Source organism: Equus quagga, chromosome 2, assembly GCF_021613505.1.
Source record: "Equus quagga isolate Etosha38 chromosome 2, UCLA_HA_Equagga_1.0, whole genome shotgun sequence".
NCBI classification, from domain to species: Eukaryota; Metazoa; Chordata; class Mammalia; order Perissodactyla; family Equidae; genus Equus; species Equus quagga.
In genome coordinates, this window is record NC_060268.1 from 93,504,799 (window position 1) to 93,521,875 (window position 17,077).

A 17,077-nucleotide genomic window follows, 5' to 3' on the forward strand; every position below is an offset into this window, starting at 1 on the left:
CTCCTGGAAAACGGGGATTTTTCTACTTCTTTCTCGGAAGGTGGAGAGTAACGCACGTTGGGTGCTTCACGGAGCGCCTGGACACAGCAGCCACATGATGCAGGGGAGCGTTATCAGGCCGAGAGGAAGCACTGGGGGTCACAGTGGCCCCGCCCTGTCCAGACCACAGCCGCCACCTGTCCTGCTGTCCTCTCCCGGGCTCCCTGGCACTCGCCGTGCCCCACCCACTCCCCGATTGGAAGGCCCGGCCAGCTCGGGGCCGTCTGACACTTTTCCCTTTGCAGACTGAGGCTCCTCTACTGATCCGGCCCTACCTGGCAGACATGACACTCTCAGAAATCCATGTCGTCATGACTGGAGGCTACGCCACCATCGCCGGCAGCCTACTGGGCGCCTACATCTCCTTTGGGGTACGTAGAGCCGTCCCTCTGCCTGCTGAAAACTGAGAACCTGACAGCTGCGTGTGTGGGAGCCCCACGCAGCTCCTGGCCAGAGCCACCTGGGGTCTCCTCTTGTGGGCTGTGTCCCAAACTGGGCTGCCGTGAGGGCGAGAGGAGAGGCCTCACCTGAGCCAGGTGAGCCAGGTGAGCTGGACAATCCCGGCTTCTCACATGGCCGGTGGTGGCAAAGGTTTCCAGGGTGCTACTTACTGGGCACTCGCTATGTACCAGGCAAAGTACTAGGTATTTTAATAACCCCATTTTACAGATGAGGAAATTGAGGCTCAGAGAGGAAGTGAGATGCCCAAAGCCAGGCTGTGAGCCTAGATCTGTCTGTCTCCAAAACCTACCCACACAGTCCCTTACCTAGGCCATTCTGGAGAGTTGTCCTACTCTCTGCCCCACCCCCTTCCCTACACCCTCTCTGGGCACAAGTCCTTCCTCTGCTCCTAAATTATTGTTTGTGCAGCTTTCTGAGCACCATACATTTCTAGGTCAAACTCCAAGGAGTGCATTGGGCCTTAAACACAATGCTCCTGCATGGCAAGCAGAGATGAATCTTCACATGTGTCCCCTAAGAAATGCCTGGTGATAATGCTCGGCATTTGTAAAACACTCTGCACTTATTTGTGCTTCCACATGCGAGTCTTTAAAGATCTTAATTCTTTTCTTAACTATCAAGGAAATTCTTGCTCCTTGCAGAAGTTAATACAGCAAAAGTAAATAAATAAAACCTTCTTCAACCCCACTTCCCACGGGCAACTTCTGTTACTAGAATAGAAACGTGGTTCTCAAAGTGTGGTCCGTGGTCCAAGGACCAGCCGGCAGCAGGTTCACCTGGGAGCTTGTTAGAAATGCAAATTCTTGGTCCTCACTCCAGACCTGCTGAATCAGAAACACTGGGGATGGGGCCAGGATCTTGTAGTGTAACAAGCCTTCCAGATGATTCTGATCAGCTCGAGAACCACTGATTTAAAACATCATTCCAGATCTTTCTGTGTAAATAGTCATTTAAGTACACACACCTGAACGCACATACTTTCTTTTCTACTAAAGATGAGCTGGGTCTACCCATACTTCTCCGCAACTTGCCTTTTTCTTGTAAAATTCTGAGCTTGACGTGAAACCCAGAAGGGCAGTCGGCCCTGCTTATCCTCAGGTTTTCCTCCAAAATTCAATCCGTGATTGGTTGAATCCACACATGTGAAATCCATGGAAACGGGATACGGAGGGCCGAATGTATTCATTGTACTATGACATTTTATATAAGGGACTTGAGCATCTAGGGACCCCTGTGGATGCCGAGGGAGAACCGTATAAAGAAAAAGGTTGACAGAGTTAACTAAAAAAAGTGAAAAACTTCCGTATGGTGAAAGTCACAATTTTAAAGTTTAAATGATTGACCAGGAGAAAATAGTTGGTAAATTATAAAAAGATATTCAAGCTAACTGATAGTCAAAAAAATTAAAACAATAGGGGCCGGCCCCGTGGCCCAGTGGTTAAGTTTGCATGCTCTGCTTTGGCGGCCCGGGGTTTCACCAGTTCAGATCCCAGGAGCTGGCATGGCACCGCTCATCAAGCCATGCTGAGGCAGCGTCCCACACAGCACAACCAGAAGGACCTACAACTATGTACTGGGGGGTTTTGGGGAGAAGAATAAAAAAAAATTGGCAACCGTTGTTAGCTCAGGTGCCAATCTTTAAAAAAAAATTACACCAATAAACATGTTTCTTCTGAAAGACAGCATTTTACGTGCTCTAAATGGCAAGACTGTGGGGCACTCACTCTTGATGGGAGTGGAATTTGCTGTAACCCTTTTGGAGAATATTTATCAATTTAAAAATATTCCTTCCCTTTGATCCAGTTAGGAACATTATGATACCAGAAATATTTTCACAAGTGGTCAAAGAATGCAAAATTAGGGGCCGGCCCAGTGGTGCAGCGGCTAAGTTCGCACATTCCGCTTCGGCAGCTTGGGGTTCGCCGGTTCAGATCCTGGGCGTGGACCTGCACGCTGCTTATCAAGCCATGCTGTGGCAGGCTTCCCACATATAAAATAGAGGAAGATGGGTAGAGATGTTAGCTCCGGGCTAATCTTCCTCCAAAGAAAAAAAAAAAGCAAAATTCTAACATTATTTGCAATAGCAAAAAAACCAAGGAACAACCCAAACGTTAAGCAGTGAGGGGCTGGGTTTGGTCAGTTCATCCATGCAGGGCGCTGTCACTCAGTCCATGTGCGATTTGGAGAGTGAGCAAGGGCCCGCCTCTCACTGCCCCCAGGCTCTCCTGATGCTGTGTATGTATGGGCAGGGGGACGAAGGAATGACCCTCACTCTCCCCTCCCTGGTCCCAAATTCCACCTGTCTTTCTCATCTCTGTCCTTGGGGGTGGCCAAAGGGGTAAGCCGACCTGTCCCTCAGTCCCTCCTTCTCTAGGACACCTGGCCACACCAGTAAGCTCAGCTCCACACACCCACAGGACTGCCGGGCCGAGGGGCTGCCTCTTCTAGAAGGCCGCTTGTGCTCGGGAGCTTTGTCTTCTGGCCTGGCACCCTCCCATCTAGAACTGTACAGACCATCTGGTTTGTACCTTGTCTCACCAAGGCCCAGGAAGGGCCCATCAGAGCTGGGGCACCCCCACCTACCCCCCCACCCACTGATTTGGGGAGGAATTTGAGATTTCGAAAATGGAGACTCGGATCTGTTCCTGAAACTTTTTTCACGGTGGCGTATTAGGGGAGAGGACGCCATAATATTTTCGGGACTTAGGGCCTTTCCCTGTCTTAACCTTGCTCTGGATCCCACAGCCAGTTAAATGAATGGTGTTCTTTCTACCACAGAAGCGTGGCTGCCTTATTTAACGCTAAAATACTGGAGGAACTCTCTCCCCTTTCCACAATCTGCCTCGCAGCTCAGCCTCCTTTCCTTCCCTTTCTCAGGTCAGAGTCCAGGCCCAGCCGCAGGTCATCGGGCCTCCCCACTGAAGGGGCCTGGGTACCCCCTTCCCTTTAGCCCCACAGAATGTGCCAAGGCCACCAGGATCACCATGTGGCCCTGGGTCTCCATTCATAGCCCCTGGAATGGAAGCCCCAGCTACCCCACATCTGGCCCAGGGGAAAAGCACCTGACAGGCCTGCCTTCCCTTCTTGCCTCTGGCAGCATCTGGATGGGCATGAGTCTGGGATGAGAGAAGCTCTCTTCTGCCCCCACATGGCTCTTGGCCGCCACTGCAGCCGCCCGAGGGCTTTCTCCCACAGCCCTGCCTCCCTACCTCTCCCCTTCTCCTGTTACTCCTTTCTCCAGGCGGTTCCTCACTGTATTTTTGGCTCTGCCCTCAGCCCCTGAATTCCAGAAAGATCTTTCTTGCTCTCTCCTCCTTTCTCTTTGTTACTCAACTTCTGGCTCTCTTTGCCCTGCCCCCACCCTCACCCCGACTGCTAATATCTGGATATTTCTACACCTGCGCTGACACGGTAGCCACTCGCCACACGTGGCTATTGAGCACTTGAAATGCGGCTGGTCTGAAATGAGATGTGCTGTGAGACTTAGGGAAAAAAACGTTAGTAAATTTTATCAGTAAGTTTTATATTGATTAATGGGTGGAAAGATAATATTTTGGATATATTGGGTTAAATAAAATACACTATTGAAATTAATTTCACCTGTTTCTTTAGAAAATGTAAAATCACAGATGTGGTTCCCGTTCTATTTGTATTGGACAGCACTGGTCTAGACCGTCTCTCCTGGTCTGGGGTCCCAGGGGTCTCGACTGAATCCTTTCATTGTGGTTTCCATGTACATCTCCCTTTTCATCATGTTTCTCAAAACCTTTAAAGCAGGCAGCAGCTCTCTCTGCTAACGCCAGAAACTGGTCTCTCCCCCCACCCCTTAGGCTCAGGGGCCACCATGAGAGGAGATCCATTTGTGTGCCTCCAGCTGTGAACACAGGCTGGGCAGGGTGGTGTTGAGGGGCTCAGCCACTGATGTTCCTCAATCAGTTGTGCAAGACTGGGAGCCCCTGGGACAGAGTCTGTGAGGTCCTGAGCAGGGCCAAGTGCAAGTCTACCACTTAGTTTCCACATCTGTAAAATGGGCAGAATTGCTGCGCCCCCCCCCCCCCCCACAGCCTTTTAAGAAGTAAATGCAATAATAGAGAGAAAACACTAGCATTGCGTTCGAGAAGTGGTAATTGTTTCTCCAACATCCATCCTTCTGAAGCTGACCCAATTTATGCTTGATAGTTGCCTGGATTTCTGGATTTGTTTCCGTTCTCAGTAAAGGTCTTTTTGAAAATTCAGATGGAGGGCTCATACCGTCCATCCGTCTCCACATGGGACACCTTTGTGCAGAGAGAGGAGGGCCTTGGATAGGAGCGGGCCTTGGGATGCTGAGACAGAGGGCATTCCTGACCGTGCCTGGAGGAGGGCTGGGGGATGCCAGGGCCCTGAGGAGTAGCCGGCAGTGGGAAGGCCATGTGTGGGCCGATCTAGTGCCCCAGGGAGCCCTGCCTGTGCAGGACTCAGCTCTTTGCAGGATGAGCACGAAATGATGGGCTGGGGCCTTTGAGGCTGTAGCCACGGCTGGCCCACTCAGAGGGCAGTGTCCTGGAATGCAACAACTGCAGGGTGTGTTCCCCTCTGGGGCTCAAGTTGACAAACCAGATGGAACCTCCAAGCTGGAGGAAGAGGGAGGGCCCTGGCTGGTGGAGAGAAAACCCCAAGAATCCAGAGGTGGCACAGTCCCCACTGGAGCTGGGCAGCCAAGGAGGAGGCGAGCAAAGTCCCGAAGCCCCACCCGGAGAGTCTGGAGAGGACTCCTGCCCGGGGCTGGCTCCTTCCCACAAGGGGCGGGGCCTGCACACCCCGTGCCTGGGACGGGGGCGCAGGAGGTGGGTGCTGGTGCTGGCTCATGTTTTAAGGGGTTTCTGCTTATCACTGTAAAGAAACATGGGGTCTCGCCCCGTGACCAAGTGGTTAAGTTCCTGTGCTCCACTTTGGCGGCCCAGGGTTTCACTGGTTCGGATCCTGGGTGTGGACACGGCACCGCTCATCAGGCCACATTGAGGCAGCATCCCACATGCCACAACTAAAATATACAACTATGTACTGGGGGGATTTGGGGAGAAAAAGTAGGAAAAAAAAAAGATTGGCAACAGTTGTTAGCTCAGGTGCCAATCTTTAAAAAAAAAAAAAGAAAAGAAAAGAAACAAATGGGGTTTAAAAGAAGAAGGACATTCCATGGGTTTCAGAGCCTTGGAGGGTCTCCCAGGCCTGGGTCCTCAGCAGCAGCTCCTGGTACTTTCATGAACTTGTTCAGCCCTCTGCTTTCATTAGACTGAACAGGTAACTTAAAATTACCTCCCCTCCTTTTTTTCCTTTTTACTTAAAATTTAAGAACTGCAGTTGGTTTACTACAAACTTTAAGGAGAAGTCTGTTTTACTTCTCTGCTTAGAAAAGCAATATATGTCATTGTGGGCATTTAGAAACATACAAAAAAGCAGAAAGAAAAGAAAATCACCCTGGCCCCACTAGCCAGCGACAGACCGTCAGTTGACATGTGGGTGTGTTTCTTTCTGATCTTCTTTTATACATAGTTTTGGAGTTTGTTTTTTCCCCTGTCGTTGTGGTTACGCTCTATATGCAATTTTGTGGGCATTTCCCCACGTTATTGTGAGTCCCTGGTAACCATTGTTTTCAATGGCAGCTTGACAAGGCTTGGCCAATTCCCCATCGTTGGATGTTTGGTTCTAATTCTCCCATTTGGTAAATAACAGTGGTGAAAAAGGGTCCCATCTATCTCTGGAAGAACACAGGGAAGCAAAGGGCTTGGGGCCACAGTGAGGATAAAAATCCAAGAAGCGAGACTCCCAGGGTCTCGGCTTGCTCTGCTGTCTGGCTGGGAAGTGCTTCCACAGCATGGCTCCAGGAGACAGGCGCAGGGCGAAAGAGCGGCTGTTGTAGGAGGCAGATTTCCTGATAAAGAGCTCTCAGACCACGGGAGGGGGTGTGAGGGGCTGCTTTGAAGTGGTGAGCTCCCTGTCACAATAAGTCTTCAAGGAGGGATCCTACAGATGACATTCCTACACTGTGAGGTTGAATTAGGTCACCTCTTGGATCCATCCCAACTCTTGGGTTCTGTGAGCTTTGTCTGAAACCATCGCAAAGCCCTCAGCCGATGGTGAACCAGCCCTCATCTTAGTGGTCAAAGGGAGGCAGCCTAGAAGGGAAGGAAGAACCTTGAACTTGGAGCCAAAAGACAGGATGAGTTCTAATCCCTTCTCTCCCTTTATTTTGGGCAAGTCCTATTTAATCCTTTGGGGCCTCAGTTTCCCCATCCGTCAAATGGGATAACACTGCTTTCTCTGCCTAACTTACAGAAGTATGAGGGGAAAACCTGAGGTTCCGTACATACGGCCTGTGACTCTCTATGCATCAAAGGTATTGTTACTACCAATAGCGATGACAGCAGTACTGATGATGATGACACACCAGTGGGCAGAATGCATGTGGCCCCTGCCGCCCTGGGCTGCACTCCCTGGCCCCAACGTGTCCTCTGACCATCTCCCCATAACCCCCACTCTCGCTCTTGCAGATCGACGCTGCCTCCTTGATTGCCGCCTCCGTGATGGCCGCCCCTTGTGCTTTAGCCCTGTCCAAGCTGGTCTACCCCGAGGTGGAGGAGTCCAAGTTTAGGAGTGAGGAAGGCGTGAAACTGACCTACGGGTGAGCACAGAGGAGGGCCTGCAGGGGGGCAGGGGTAGGGGCGGCCCCGGTCCTATTATCTCTGCCCGTCACTGTCTTCCACCAAGTCCAGGCTCACCTCTCCTTGTTCACTGCCCTGGTTGTGCCTCCTCTTGCAAAAACGCAGATTCCAGTCCTTGTGTCTTAATTTCCCGTCTCCAGCCAGCAGGAAACACTGGACCAGTCAAGGCGTGGGAGAGTGGCCTACTTCCTGGGGCTGGGGCCTGGTGTGTGGGTACTGAGGAGGGTCATGCAAAGGCTCTGTGCCACCTTCTCTACATGCCTCGAGCTCTGACCACCAGCATGTCAATCACATATCAGGCACCGTCCTTGATTTCACTCACCTCCTGACGTCTCTTCCTCACAGTCTTAACAACCGTTGTGTAACATTTAATCCTTTAAAAATGTTGGAGAGGCAGCACTTTTGACAAACGTGCTTGGGGACACAATGAGCGGCCCCAACCTCACGCCTTCTGAAGGTCTAGAACAGCACTGCTCTGTAGAAATAGAACGGGAGCCAAATCTGTCATTTTTAATTTTCTAGCAGCCATCTTTAAAAAGTAAAAAGAAACAGGCAGTTTGAATAGAGTATTTACCCAATATATCCAAACTATGGTCATTTCAACATGTCACCAATATAAAAAATTCTTAATGAGCTATTTCACATTCTTTTTTTTTTCTGTACTAAGTCTTTGAAATCTGGTGTGTTTTATACTTACGACATATCTCAATTCTGGTCAGTCTCCTTTCAAGCACTCAGAAGCCACATGTGGCTAATGGCTCCCGTGTTGGACAGCGCAGGAAATCTGGGTTTCATTCTAGCGCTGGACGGTCCCTTTCTCTCTCTGGGTCTCAGAGGGACAACAAGGACCCTCAGCTCTGAAATACTTTGTCCAAGGTTCCTCTCTGAGCCTAGAGGAAGAGATCCCCTGATGTTTGTGGGGACAGGCCAATAACAAAGGCTCTTGGTTCCCCAAACAGAGAAGCTCAGAACCTCTTAGAAGCAGCCAGCAGTGGGGCCGCCATCTCGGTGAGGGTCATCGCTAACATCGCAGCCAACCTGATCGCCTTCCTGGCCGTGCTGGCCTTCATCAACGCCGCCCTCTCCTGGCTGGGAGACATGGTGGACGTCCAGGGGCTCAGCTTCCAGGTACAGTCAGGCCGCCCTGCTTGGCCTGTGGAGGGGGCAGTCCCCACAGTTAGCGGTGGTGGGTGGACACCCAGCAGAGCCCTGGCCAGCTCTGGTCCCAGCAGCTCCTCTTGGCTTGTGTCTCAGCTCATCTGCTCCTACATCCTGCGGCCTGTGGCCTTCTTAATGGGCGTGGCCTGGGAGGACTGCCCAGTGGTGGCTGAGCTGCTGGGAATCAAGCTGTTCCTGAACGAGTTTGTGGCCTATCAGGAGCTGTCCCGGTACAAGCAGCGCCGCCTGGCAGGGGCTGAAGAGTGGGTCGGCGCCAAGAAGCAGTGGATCTCTGTGAGTGTCCCGGTCCCCTCCCTGTGGCCGGGGAGTGACACAGTGCTCCTGAGGCCCCCTGGCAGCTGCTCCCCTGGCTCCCTGGGCTTGGCAGAGACACACTGAGGTGGCACTCAGCCTCCCACGCCCTACTGCCCTGGGAACAAGATGGCTCCAGGCTTCACAGCCATCCTCCTTGAGGCCTCTGAGGAGGCTGTGTTGGGGCAAGGAGCCTGGTTGGAGCTATCTGAGGTCTAGCTGTAGATGGGCCACCATCCTGCGTGGCCTTGGGCTGGCCGCTGCACGCTGCCTGTCCTGTAGGAAACCCGGTGTGACACCTGTCATGTCCACCCCAGAGGAACAGATGCGAGCGTCCAGTGAGCCTGGAGGGGGAAATAGGGAGCCCGCCCCACATCTGTTATCAGTAGACCGGATTCAGTTCAGCTCAGAGGTCGGCTCTTTCTGTTAAAATTTATTTTAAAAAAACCATAAAAGCTCTATAAAATGAACCTTTCTAAAAGAAGAAAAGCTCTATGTAATGTCACTGAGAAAGAAAAAATTAACCATCATCTCGCCTAAAGTAACAGCTATTGTTGTCTCATACATTTTCCTCTGTTCTTTTTAAAGAGTTTATATAGTTGTCATCATAGTATCGTTCTGTATTGTAGCTGGCTTTTTTCCCTCTTCCTGTTATGACATATGTATCATTTTTGATATATGGATCCTATATGGATAATGGATAATTCAGGTAAATTCTATTCTTGGCTGTTACACACAACGCTGAAATGACTAGCTTTGTGCACAGAGCTTTTCCCTCCTCTTGAGCATTTCCCCAGGAGCTGTCCCTGATGTGGGATGACTGAATCACGTGGCCTGAGTCCTTGTGTGCTGGCTGCCAGCAACTTTCCCAAAGGGTTGCAGCAGCTGAAATTGCCCCCGCCGTGCCCATGAGCGCTGATGTCACCACACACTGACCGGCACGGAGTAGCCTCTTCAGAAAGTTTTGCTAGTTTAATGGGCAAATAATAGCTCATTGTTTTAATTTGCACTTCTTGGGTTCTTAGGAACTTTTAACGTGAAATATTTTTTTATGTCTTTTAAATCATTTTTTAAATTGTAAAGGAAGGTACTCTTTAGTTTTTTTAAAAAAGTTTGAATGGGGGCTGGCCCGGTGGCGTAGTGGTTGAGCTTGGCATGCTCCACTTCGGCGGCCCATGTTTCACAGGTTCAGATCTGGGCGTGAACCTACACTGCTCATCAAGCCGTGCTGTGGCAGCATCCCACATACAAAGTAGAGGAAGATTGGCACAGCTCTCAGCTCAGGGCTAATCTTCCTCACCAAAAAAAAAAGAAAAAAGTTTGTATGGGATCAAAAGTCCAGGTCTCCCCTTGCTCCTCACCCTTAGTTCCGGGCTCACTGTCTCCTCTAGAGATAGTGGATGGTGTGCTCCTCTGGGATCTTTTTTTACGAACTTCATTCCTTCAGCAAGTATTTGTTGAGACCTCTGAGGGGCCAGGCACTCTGCTAGGTCCCAGGGATAAAAAAGGGGAATTAGACAGACGTGACCCCTGGGGTCATAGAGCTTGCATGTACCTAGTGAAAGACACAGGCAAAACCCAAGAAAGCAAAGGAATAAAACATAAAATAACCACAATTTGTGGTAAGTTCTCTGAAGGAAACAGTAAGAGGAAACAGGGAGGGGATCTTCCTTGGCTGGGCTGGTCAGAAAAGGCCTCCGTGAGGTGTGGCATTTAGGCCCGATTTGGAGGGAGGAGAAGGGCGAGGAGAAGCTGGGAAAAGCATCCCAGGTAAAGAAAGAGGCATGTGCAAAGGCCCTGAGGTTGAAAAGCACTTGTCTGGAGAACATGGTTGAGCAGGTGATAATCATAAAAGAGCAAAACCGGCCTAAGAGCAGTAGGAAGTTCCGGAAGAGTTGATGTCTGACATTCTAAGATTACTCAAGCTGCCGTATGGATGGGGATTGTCAGTGAGCAGGCAGGATGCAGGTGCCTTAGCATTTTCTCCATCAGTTTTTACAAACTCTTTATGCTTTAAGACATTCACCTTTTTCAGTTATATTTTCTACATATATTTTTCCTAGTCTTTTTCCCCCCCTTCATTTTGTATTCAGGGATTTTTCTTTTAACACAAATTTTACCCCAAATCTTTTCCTTTGTGATTTCTTCTATTATTTCTAAACTTAGAAAGTTATCCCCACTCCAGAAATCTGGTGTTAAATTCCTGCAACAATATGGTTAAGTAGTTAAAGGCGTGAGCTCTGGGGTCAGACAGAACCAAGTTCAAATTCTGACACAGCTGCCTTCTTCTTCTAACTTCCTCAGTTACTTAACCTCTCTGAACTTCAGTTTGCTCCTCTCCAAAATGAGAGTAATAATGCTACCTGTAACTATAATCATTATTATCCTGTATTTTCCATTATTTGATGTTTAAAAATATTAATATTTATCTGCTTCGATGGTCTAGAATTAATTTTGTATATGGCGTGAGGGGGTTTTTTCCCAAGTGTTCCCCTCTTCGCTCTTCCTTCTGAGAAATTAACTGGCCATTCAGAGCGAGGGGGAAGGGGGATTGCTTTGCCTGATGCCTCCCCTGGGCCTGAGCCTTCCCGGACATTAGATGGTCCTTGGGGCAGCTCCTGCGATTCCCACATTCTGGATGGAGAAACTGAGTCTCCAAGAGGCTGCTGACTTGCTTGACCTGATCGTAGGCGGGGGCAAGCCCAGAACCCAAGTCGGTCGGGCTCTGAGTCCCCTGCTGTCCTCACTAGGCCGCACTGCCTCCTCTCGCGGCATGACGGGCATCCTCGGGAGCCAGCAGGGCAGCACTGCAGAGCGCGGGGCAGGGACAGCACGCAGGCGCCCCTGGGTACCGAGCTTGGTAGGGCTGAAGCGGGGTGCAGGACGAGCCAGAATCAGACCAGAAAGGCTGGCAATTAAGATGAAGGGACGGAAGGGCAGATGGTGGGGGAAGCGATGCAGCTTGGGCTGACTTGGGATGCAAGGGTGGGGAAGGGCAGCCCTGAGCGCGTCAAAGGTCAGAGACGCGTAGGACATGGGTGAAATGAGGGCCAGGGACCCAGGGTGCTGGGGGTGCTGCCGTCCCGGCAGAGCACAGCCCCTCCTCACTTGTCTTCCATATTTTCAGGTCAGAGCGGAAATCCTCACAACGTTCGCCCTCTGCGGATTTGCCAACTTCAGCTCCATTGGGATCATGCTGGGAGGCCTGAGTGAGTCTGTGGGGGCCTCCCCAGCAGCCTGGAGGCGGGGACCTCCCTCTGAAACAACCTCCTGGGGATCTGTAGGCCTCAGGTGTCCCGTTCGTCTAGGGCAGGGCCTGAAAAAGATGGCTGGGGAGGTTCCTCCCAGCCCCAGAATGCCATAATTTCTCTGCTGCTGGGGGCCCAGGAGGGTGGCACCTTGGCCTTGCAGGCCAAACCTGGCTCAGGGGTCTGGGGAGAGACAGGAGGTGTGGCGCTGGCCCATCCCTTGGGGCTTTGTCCTGCCAGTTCCCACACCCACGGTGGACAGCAGGCCTGGTGGGGCCTAGGAAGGAGGGCTCTGCGCAGCTCTCAGCTCTTTACAGAAACATTTCCGCTCTTTGCAGTCCCCCGCCTGGTGGTGTAACCATCCCATTTTACAGAGTAGGGAACTGAGTCTTGGAGAAGTGAAGTGATGGCCCAAGTCACTCGGCTAGTAAGTGGCTGAGCCTGTATCTAATCGCAGGTCCACTTGACTCCAAACTCACGTTCTTTGCCTCATCTGCCGCTGATGGTGTGGGGGGAGGGATGGGGTGCTGCTACGGGCCAATTCCAGCCAAGGAGGGCTCCCAAACTCAGCAGGTGATCAGGAGGACGGCATCCATCCCTCTGGCCACCCAGAGGAGGAAGGGGAGGCTGCAGAGGCCCAGGCAGAGGGGCACGCAGCTTCCTGGCCCTGAGCACTCCTGTCCTCTTGCAGCCTCCATGGTCCCCCAAAGGAAGAGCGACTTCTCCCAGATCGTGCTCCGGGCGCTCTGCACGGGCGCCTGCGTGTCCCTAGTGAATGCCTGCGTGGCAGGTGAGTGCAGGGCTGGCGGGCTCACACTGGCAGCCCTGATTCTCCCACTGGCCTTGGTCCAGGGCCAGGGGCAGGGCTCTGGGCTCTCTGGGAGTCCTTGGGCTGGGGCCTGGCCCTGCCCACCAGCCACTTTCCCTGCACAGGGATCCTCTATGTGCCCAGGGGGGCTGAGGTCAACTGCACGGCCCTCCTGAACACGATCCTCAGCAGCAGCAGCTTTGAGGTGTACCAGTGCTGCCGTGATGCCTTCCAGAGGTGAGAGCCTGGGCCGGGGGCTATGGGACGCTGACAGGGATGGGATACGGAAAGCCCGAGGGCCTGGGGGATGCCTTGACACCAGAGCACATGGTACAGATGTTATGGCTGTGGCTGATGGGGCCAGGGGAGGAGGAAGTGGGGCTTGAGGACCCAACTTGGGGAGGAAGGATGGACCAGAGACATGGAGCAAGTTTCCCAGGGTTGCACAGCCTTTAGTGGCTAGCCAGCCAGGCCTGGAGCTCAGCCTTTTGTTTCTTTGCAGCACCAGCCCGGAGTTCAGCCCCGAGGCCTTAGACAACTGCTGTCGATTTTACAACCACACGACGTGTGCATAACGCAGACAGAACCAGAACTCTGTGCCTCCCCAGGAAGCAGCCGTCCCGCCTTTCCCTCTCCAGGCCTCTCCTCCCAGAAGCCACAGGGCTCCAACCTACCTCAGCCGCACAACTGGAGGGGGGGGGATGGGAGGGATGGGCAAAGACTGAGCAGATGTGTGAGTAGATGAAGGCTGCCCCCCACCCCTCGCCCCTTCTGCTCCCCCATGTCCTTCCTCCCACAGTGTGGATTCTCAGTGTCACCTCTGTCCCCTCCTCTCTCCCCTCCACATCCAGACAGTACCCTGGTCTTCTCTATGACCGGCCTTGGGTCTCATTTGCACCCTTCCCTTCACCCCAGCATTTCAGTTGCCTCCTTCTGGGTGGGCGCTCGAGTCCCCCATGGTCACCCTGCCAGACAGGTGTTTTCTCCCAGCGGCCCCTCCTCCTACATTCAGAGACTCCCCCACTGCCTTCCCCACAGCTCTTCCCAAATCAGTGTCCAGTGGAACGCTGTCCCACAGGAGTTCAGCAAGGCGAGACAGAAATTTATTTTCTCGCAGTTCTGGAGGCTGGAAATCCAAGATCGGGGCGCCAGCATGGTCAGTTTCTGGTGACAACTCTCTTCCTGGCTTTCAGATGGCCACTTCACCGTGTCCTCCCTCACAAGGTAGAGAGAGAGAGCAAGTGCTCTGGTGTTTCTTCTTGTAAGGGCATTAGTCCCATCGTGGAGGCACCACCCTCACGACCTCATCGCACCCTGCTCACCGCCCAAAGGCCCGTCTCCCGGTGCTCTCGCACTGGGGGTCAGCGCCTGTGCTCTTCAGGGAGAGGTCACACCGTGAGCTCAGCGGGGTGAGGCCCGGATGGTGGCCCCGTGGGGGGCCAGGCCTTACTCTCCTGTCCAGGGAGCAAGGGGCGCATGCAGGTGTGGGTGAGGAGGGGAAGGGGGCAGCCAGGAGGGCCAGAGCCTGCGCATACACACAGTGTGCTCCACCCTCTGCTTCTCCTGCCCTCTGTGCCAAAGGCCTTTTTTCCCCCCCAATTTGATCTGCACTAATACCTGCATAAAAGACAATAAAAATGAATTACTGGGACAACAATAATAATAAAAACGGCATGTGACATACAAGCCCTAATTCTTTATTGTTAGATTCAACAACCTTAAAATTACTCTGTCACATTACTATGACGTTTCTGAATGTCCCTTTCAACTTCTGTACTCACATTCTTACAGACCGATAAACGGCCGCGGACCCCACCAGTCCGTGCTTTGAATAGCTCCACCCTACCGTATTTTCTGTTAATGGAAATTCGTCACAGAATGTCTACTCAGAGGATTTGTCCTGTATTTCAAATGCTCTAAGGGGAGCTGGAAAAAGCAGTAGGAATTCTTGAAACCTTGCCTTTCGTGTGAGTGCAAAATTGCACGGACAACAGCAGAATTCCAAATAATTTATGCAAACACTCCGTCCTCAAGGGGTGGAACATGACTCCCCCCATTAGGTGTGGGCTGTGCTGTGTGGCCGCTTCCACAGAGCACAGTATGCAGACGGGGGAGGTAAGAGGGTCCCTTTGCAGCAGGGAAACCTGGTACACAGAGGGAAACAAGTGACCATGTTAACGCCGTCACTGAGACGTCCAGTCGATGACACAGGCCCTCGATGTGTTGTGTTGAGAAGGGCACTTCCTCTCTGTGGTTTTGTTCCCCCGAAACCCATAACCCCAGTCTAACCATGAGCAAAAAAAGCATCAGCCAAACTCGCGAATTGAGAGACAGTCTGCGAAATACCTGACCAGAACTCTTCAACACTGTCCAGGTCGTCAGAAGCAAAGAAAGTCAGAGAAACTGTCCCAGCCCCACGGAGCCTAAGGGGACATGAGGACTAAACGTGACATGATGTTGTAATGGGTTGAACTGTGTCCCCCAAAAGATACTTCCGAGTCCTAAGCCCCGATGCCTGTGGATACGACCTTATTTGGAAATAGGGTCTCACAGCTGTAATGAAGTCTCTCAAGATGGGATTATCCCGGATTTAGCGTGGGCTCCAAGTCCAGTTACTGGTGTCTTTATAAGAGAAAGGAGAGGGAGATTTGAGACACACGGGCACAGCGACGCACAATGAAGGCTGAGAAATGATGGAGGCAGAGACTGGAGTGACCAGCTCCAGGACGTAGCCCCGATGGTGACAATCGAGGCAGCACGTGGAGCCACCAGGAGTGGGAGAGGCATGGAAGGGGCCTCCTTAGAGCCTTTTGGGGGAGCGTGCCCTGCTGGTTTCAGACTCAGGGCCTCCGGAAATGTGCGAGAATGAATTTCTGTTGTTTTTAGCCACCGAATCTGTGGTAATTTGTTCCTGCAGCCCCAAGAAACCAGTACCAGTATCTTGGATGAGATCCTGGAACAGAAAAATGACATAGGGAAAACCAAATGAGGTCCAAATAAAGTATGGAGTTTAGTTAATAACGTGTTAACATCGGTTCATTAGTTTCGAGAATGTACCGTAGTGGTGTAAGATGTTAACGATAGAGGAAACTGGGTGAGGGGTATATGGGAACTCTGCATTATTTGTGCAGTCTATTTGTAAATACAAAACTATTTTCAAATTTAAAAGTTTATTTTAAAAACTGCATGGAAAAAAACCTGCGTTGACCCACATGCAGTGTAACGTGATTCAGCCCCTGGGGGGCTCTATCCCGGATGTGCGTGTCTCAGTGGGCAGCCCACCAATGGGCTGCGTTTCCTCCCTTCCCACCCACTGCCTTTTCTCATGGCCCTGCTCTCCCCTCTGCCAGCCCCTCACTTTGATTCAAGCATGTGCCTTCAGCTGAATGTGAATTAGTCCTGCCCTCTTTAAACCACATGAAGAGCAGCATCTGCTTGAAATTACTTTTGACTCAGAATTAGTGAGCCCAGAGTTTGGACAGGACCCTAAATGTCATTTTAATGGTGTCTGCCCCTCCCGACTTTTCTGAGAAGTTTTACACCCCCGCATGGAGGGGCTCTGACCCCAGGCTTTCACGACTGAATCACGGGACTCCACGCCCCGCCCCTCGCCCATTGAACTAGGACTGAATGCCTGACTCAGGGGAAGCCAAGTCCACAGTCTTGCCAATGGCCTTTCAGACCCTCGAGAAAGGATTTGAACTAAAAAACCCAGAAACGGAGAGCTGGGAGCTGAGTCACCACCGGGGGCTGGCTTGGAGCTGGTCTCTTTACCACCCTTCCTGCAGCCCAGTTGCTCAACTTTTCCTCAGATTTGATGACAGCTGAATTCTTTCGAAAAATCCCCTCTAACCTGAGCTCAGGGGAGAGATTCCTCTTCCTTTGTAGTCGAAAGGATACTGCCTGGGATAGCCACTTCGTTAAATCCCCCATTCGGGCTGGAATCAAGTGTCCATCCACCATTTGCTTGAATACCATCAAAACAAGAGTCTCACTCCCTCTCCTTGCAACTTCCTAAGAAGGTTCTTTTTGATTTTGCATCAGAAAGTGTTCCCCTGTCATCCCAGCGTTGCCATTCTGGGCTATTCAGAACAAGTCCCAGCTGGTGTGTGTATTTTTATTGTTCTTTTTAAACTTACCAAAGTAATGCTTGCTGATTATTTTTAAGAAGTCAAACCTTGAGCCAGCCCTGATGGCCTAGTGGTGAAAGTTGGGTGCTCTCACAGCTTCAGTGGTCCCCAGTTCTTACTTCCTGGTCAAGGAACCACACCACCCATCTGTCAGTTGCCATGCTGTGGGGGTGGCTCACGTAGAAGAAACAGAAGGACTTAGAACTAGGGTATACAACC

The 17,077-nt window shown here is 51.7% G+C and overlaps 1 protein-coding gene across 7 annotated transcripts in view; it reads left to right on the forward strand.

Moving 5' to 3' along the window:
- SLC28A1 (solute carrier family 28 member 1) overlaps window positions 1-17,077 on the forward strand; it is a 62,469-nt gene that overhangs the window by 34,228 nt on the left and 11,164 nt on the right. For 3 of the 7 annotated variants that reach the window (XM_046652260.1, XM_046652259.1, XM_046652258.1), the window contains exons 13-20: window positions 285-410; window positions 7,032-7,162; window positions 8,162-8,330; window positions 8,457-8,654; window positions 11,800-11,881; window positions 12,612-12,710; window positions 12,854-12,965; window positions 13,231-14,485. In XM_046652260.1, the coding sequence (XP_046508216.1) occupies window positions 285-410; window positions 7,032-7,162; window positions 8,162-8,330; window positions 8,457-8,654; window positions 11,800-11,881; window positions 12,612-12,710; window positions 12,854-12,965; window positions 13,231-13,303 (990 nt within the window). In that variant the 3' untranslated portion in view covers window positions 13,304-14,485. Of the gene's footprint in view, window positions 1-284; window positions 411-7,031; window positions 7,163-8,161; window positions 8,331-8,456; window positions 8,655-11,799; window positions 11,882-12,611; window positions 12,711-12,853; window positions 12,966-13,230; window positions 14,489-17,077 lie in introns of those variants that run through there. The other 4 variants (XR_006887417.1, XR_006887418.1, XR_006887416.1 and 1 more) reach the window with 4 other exon arrangements.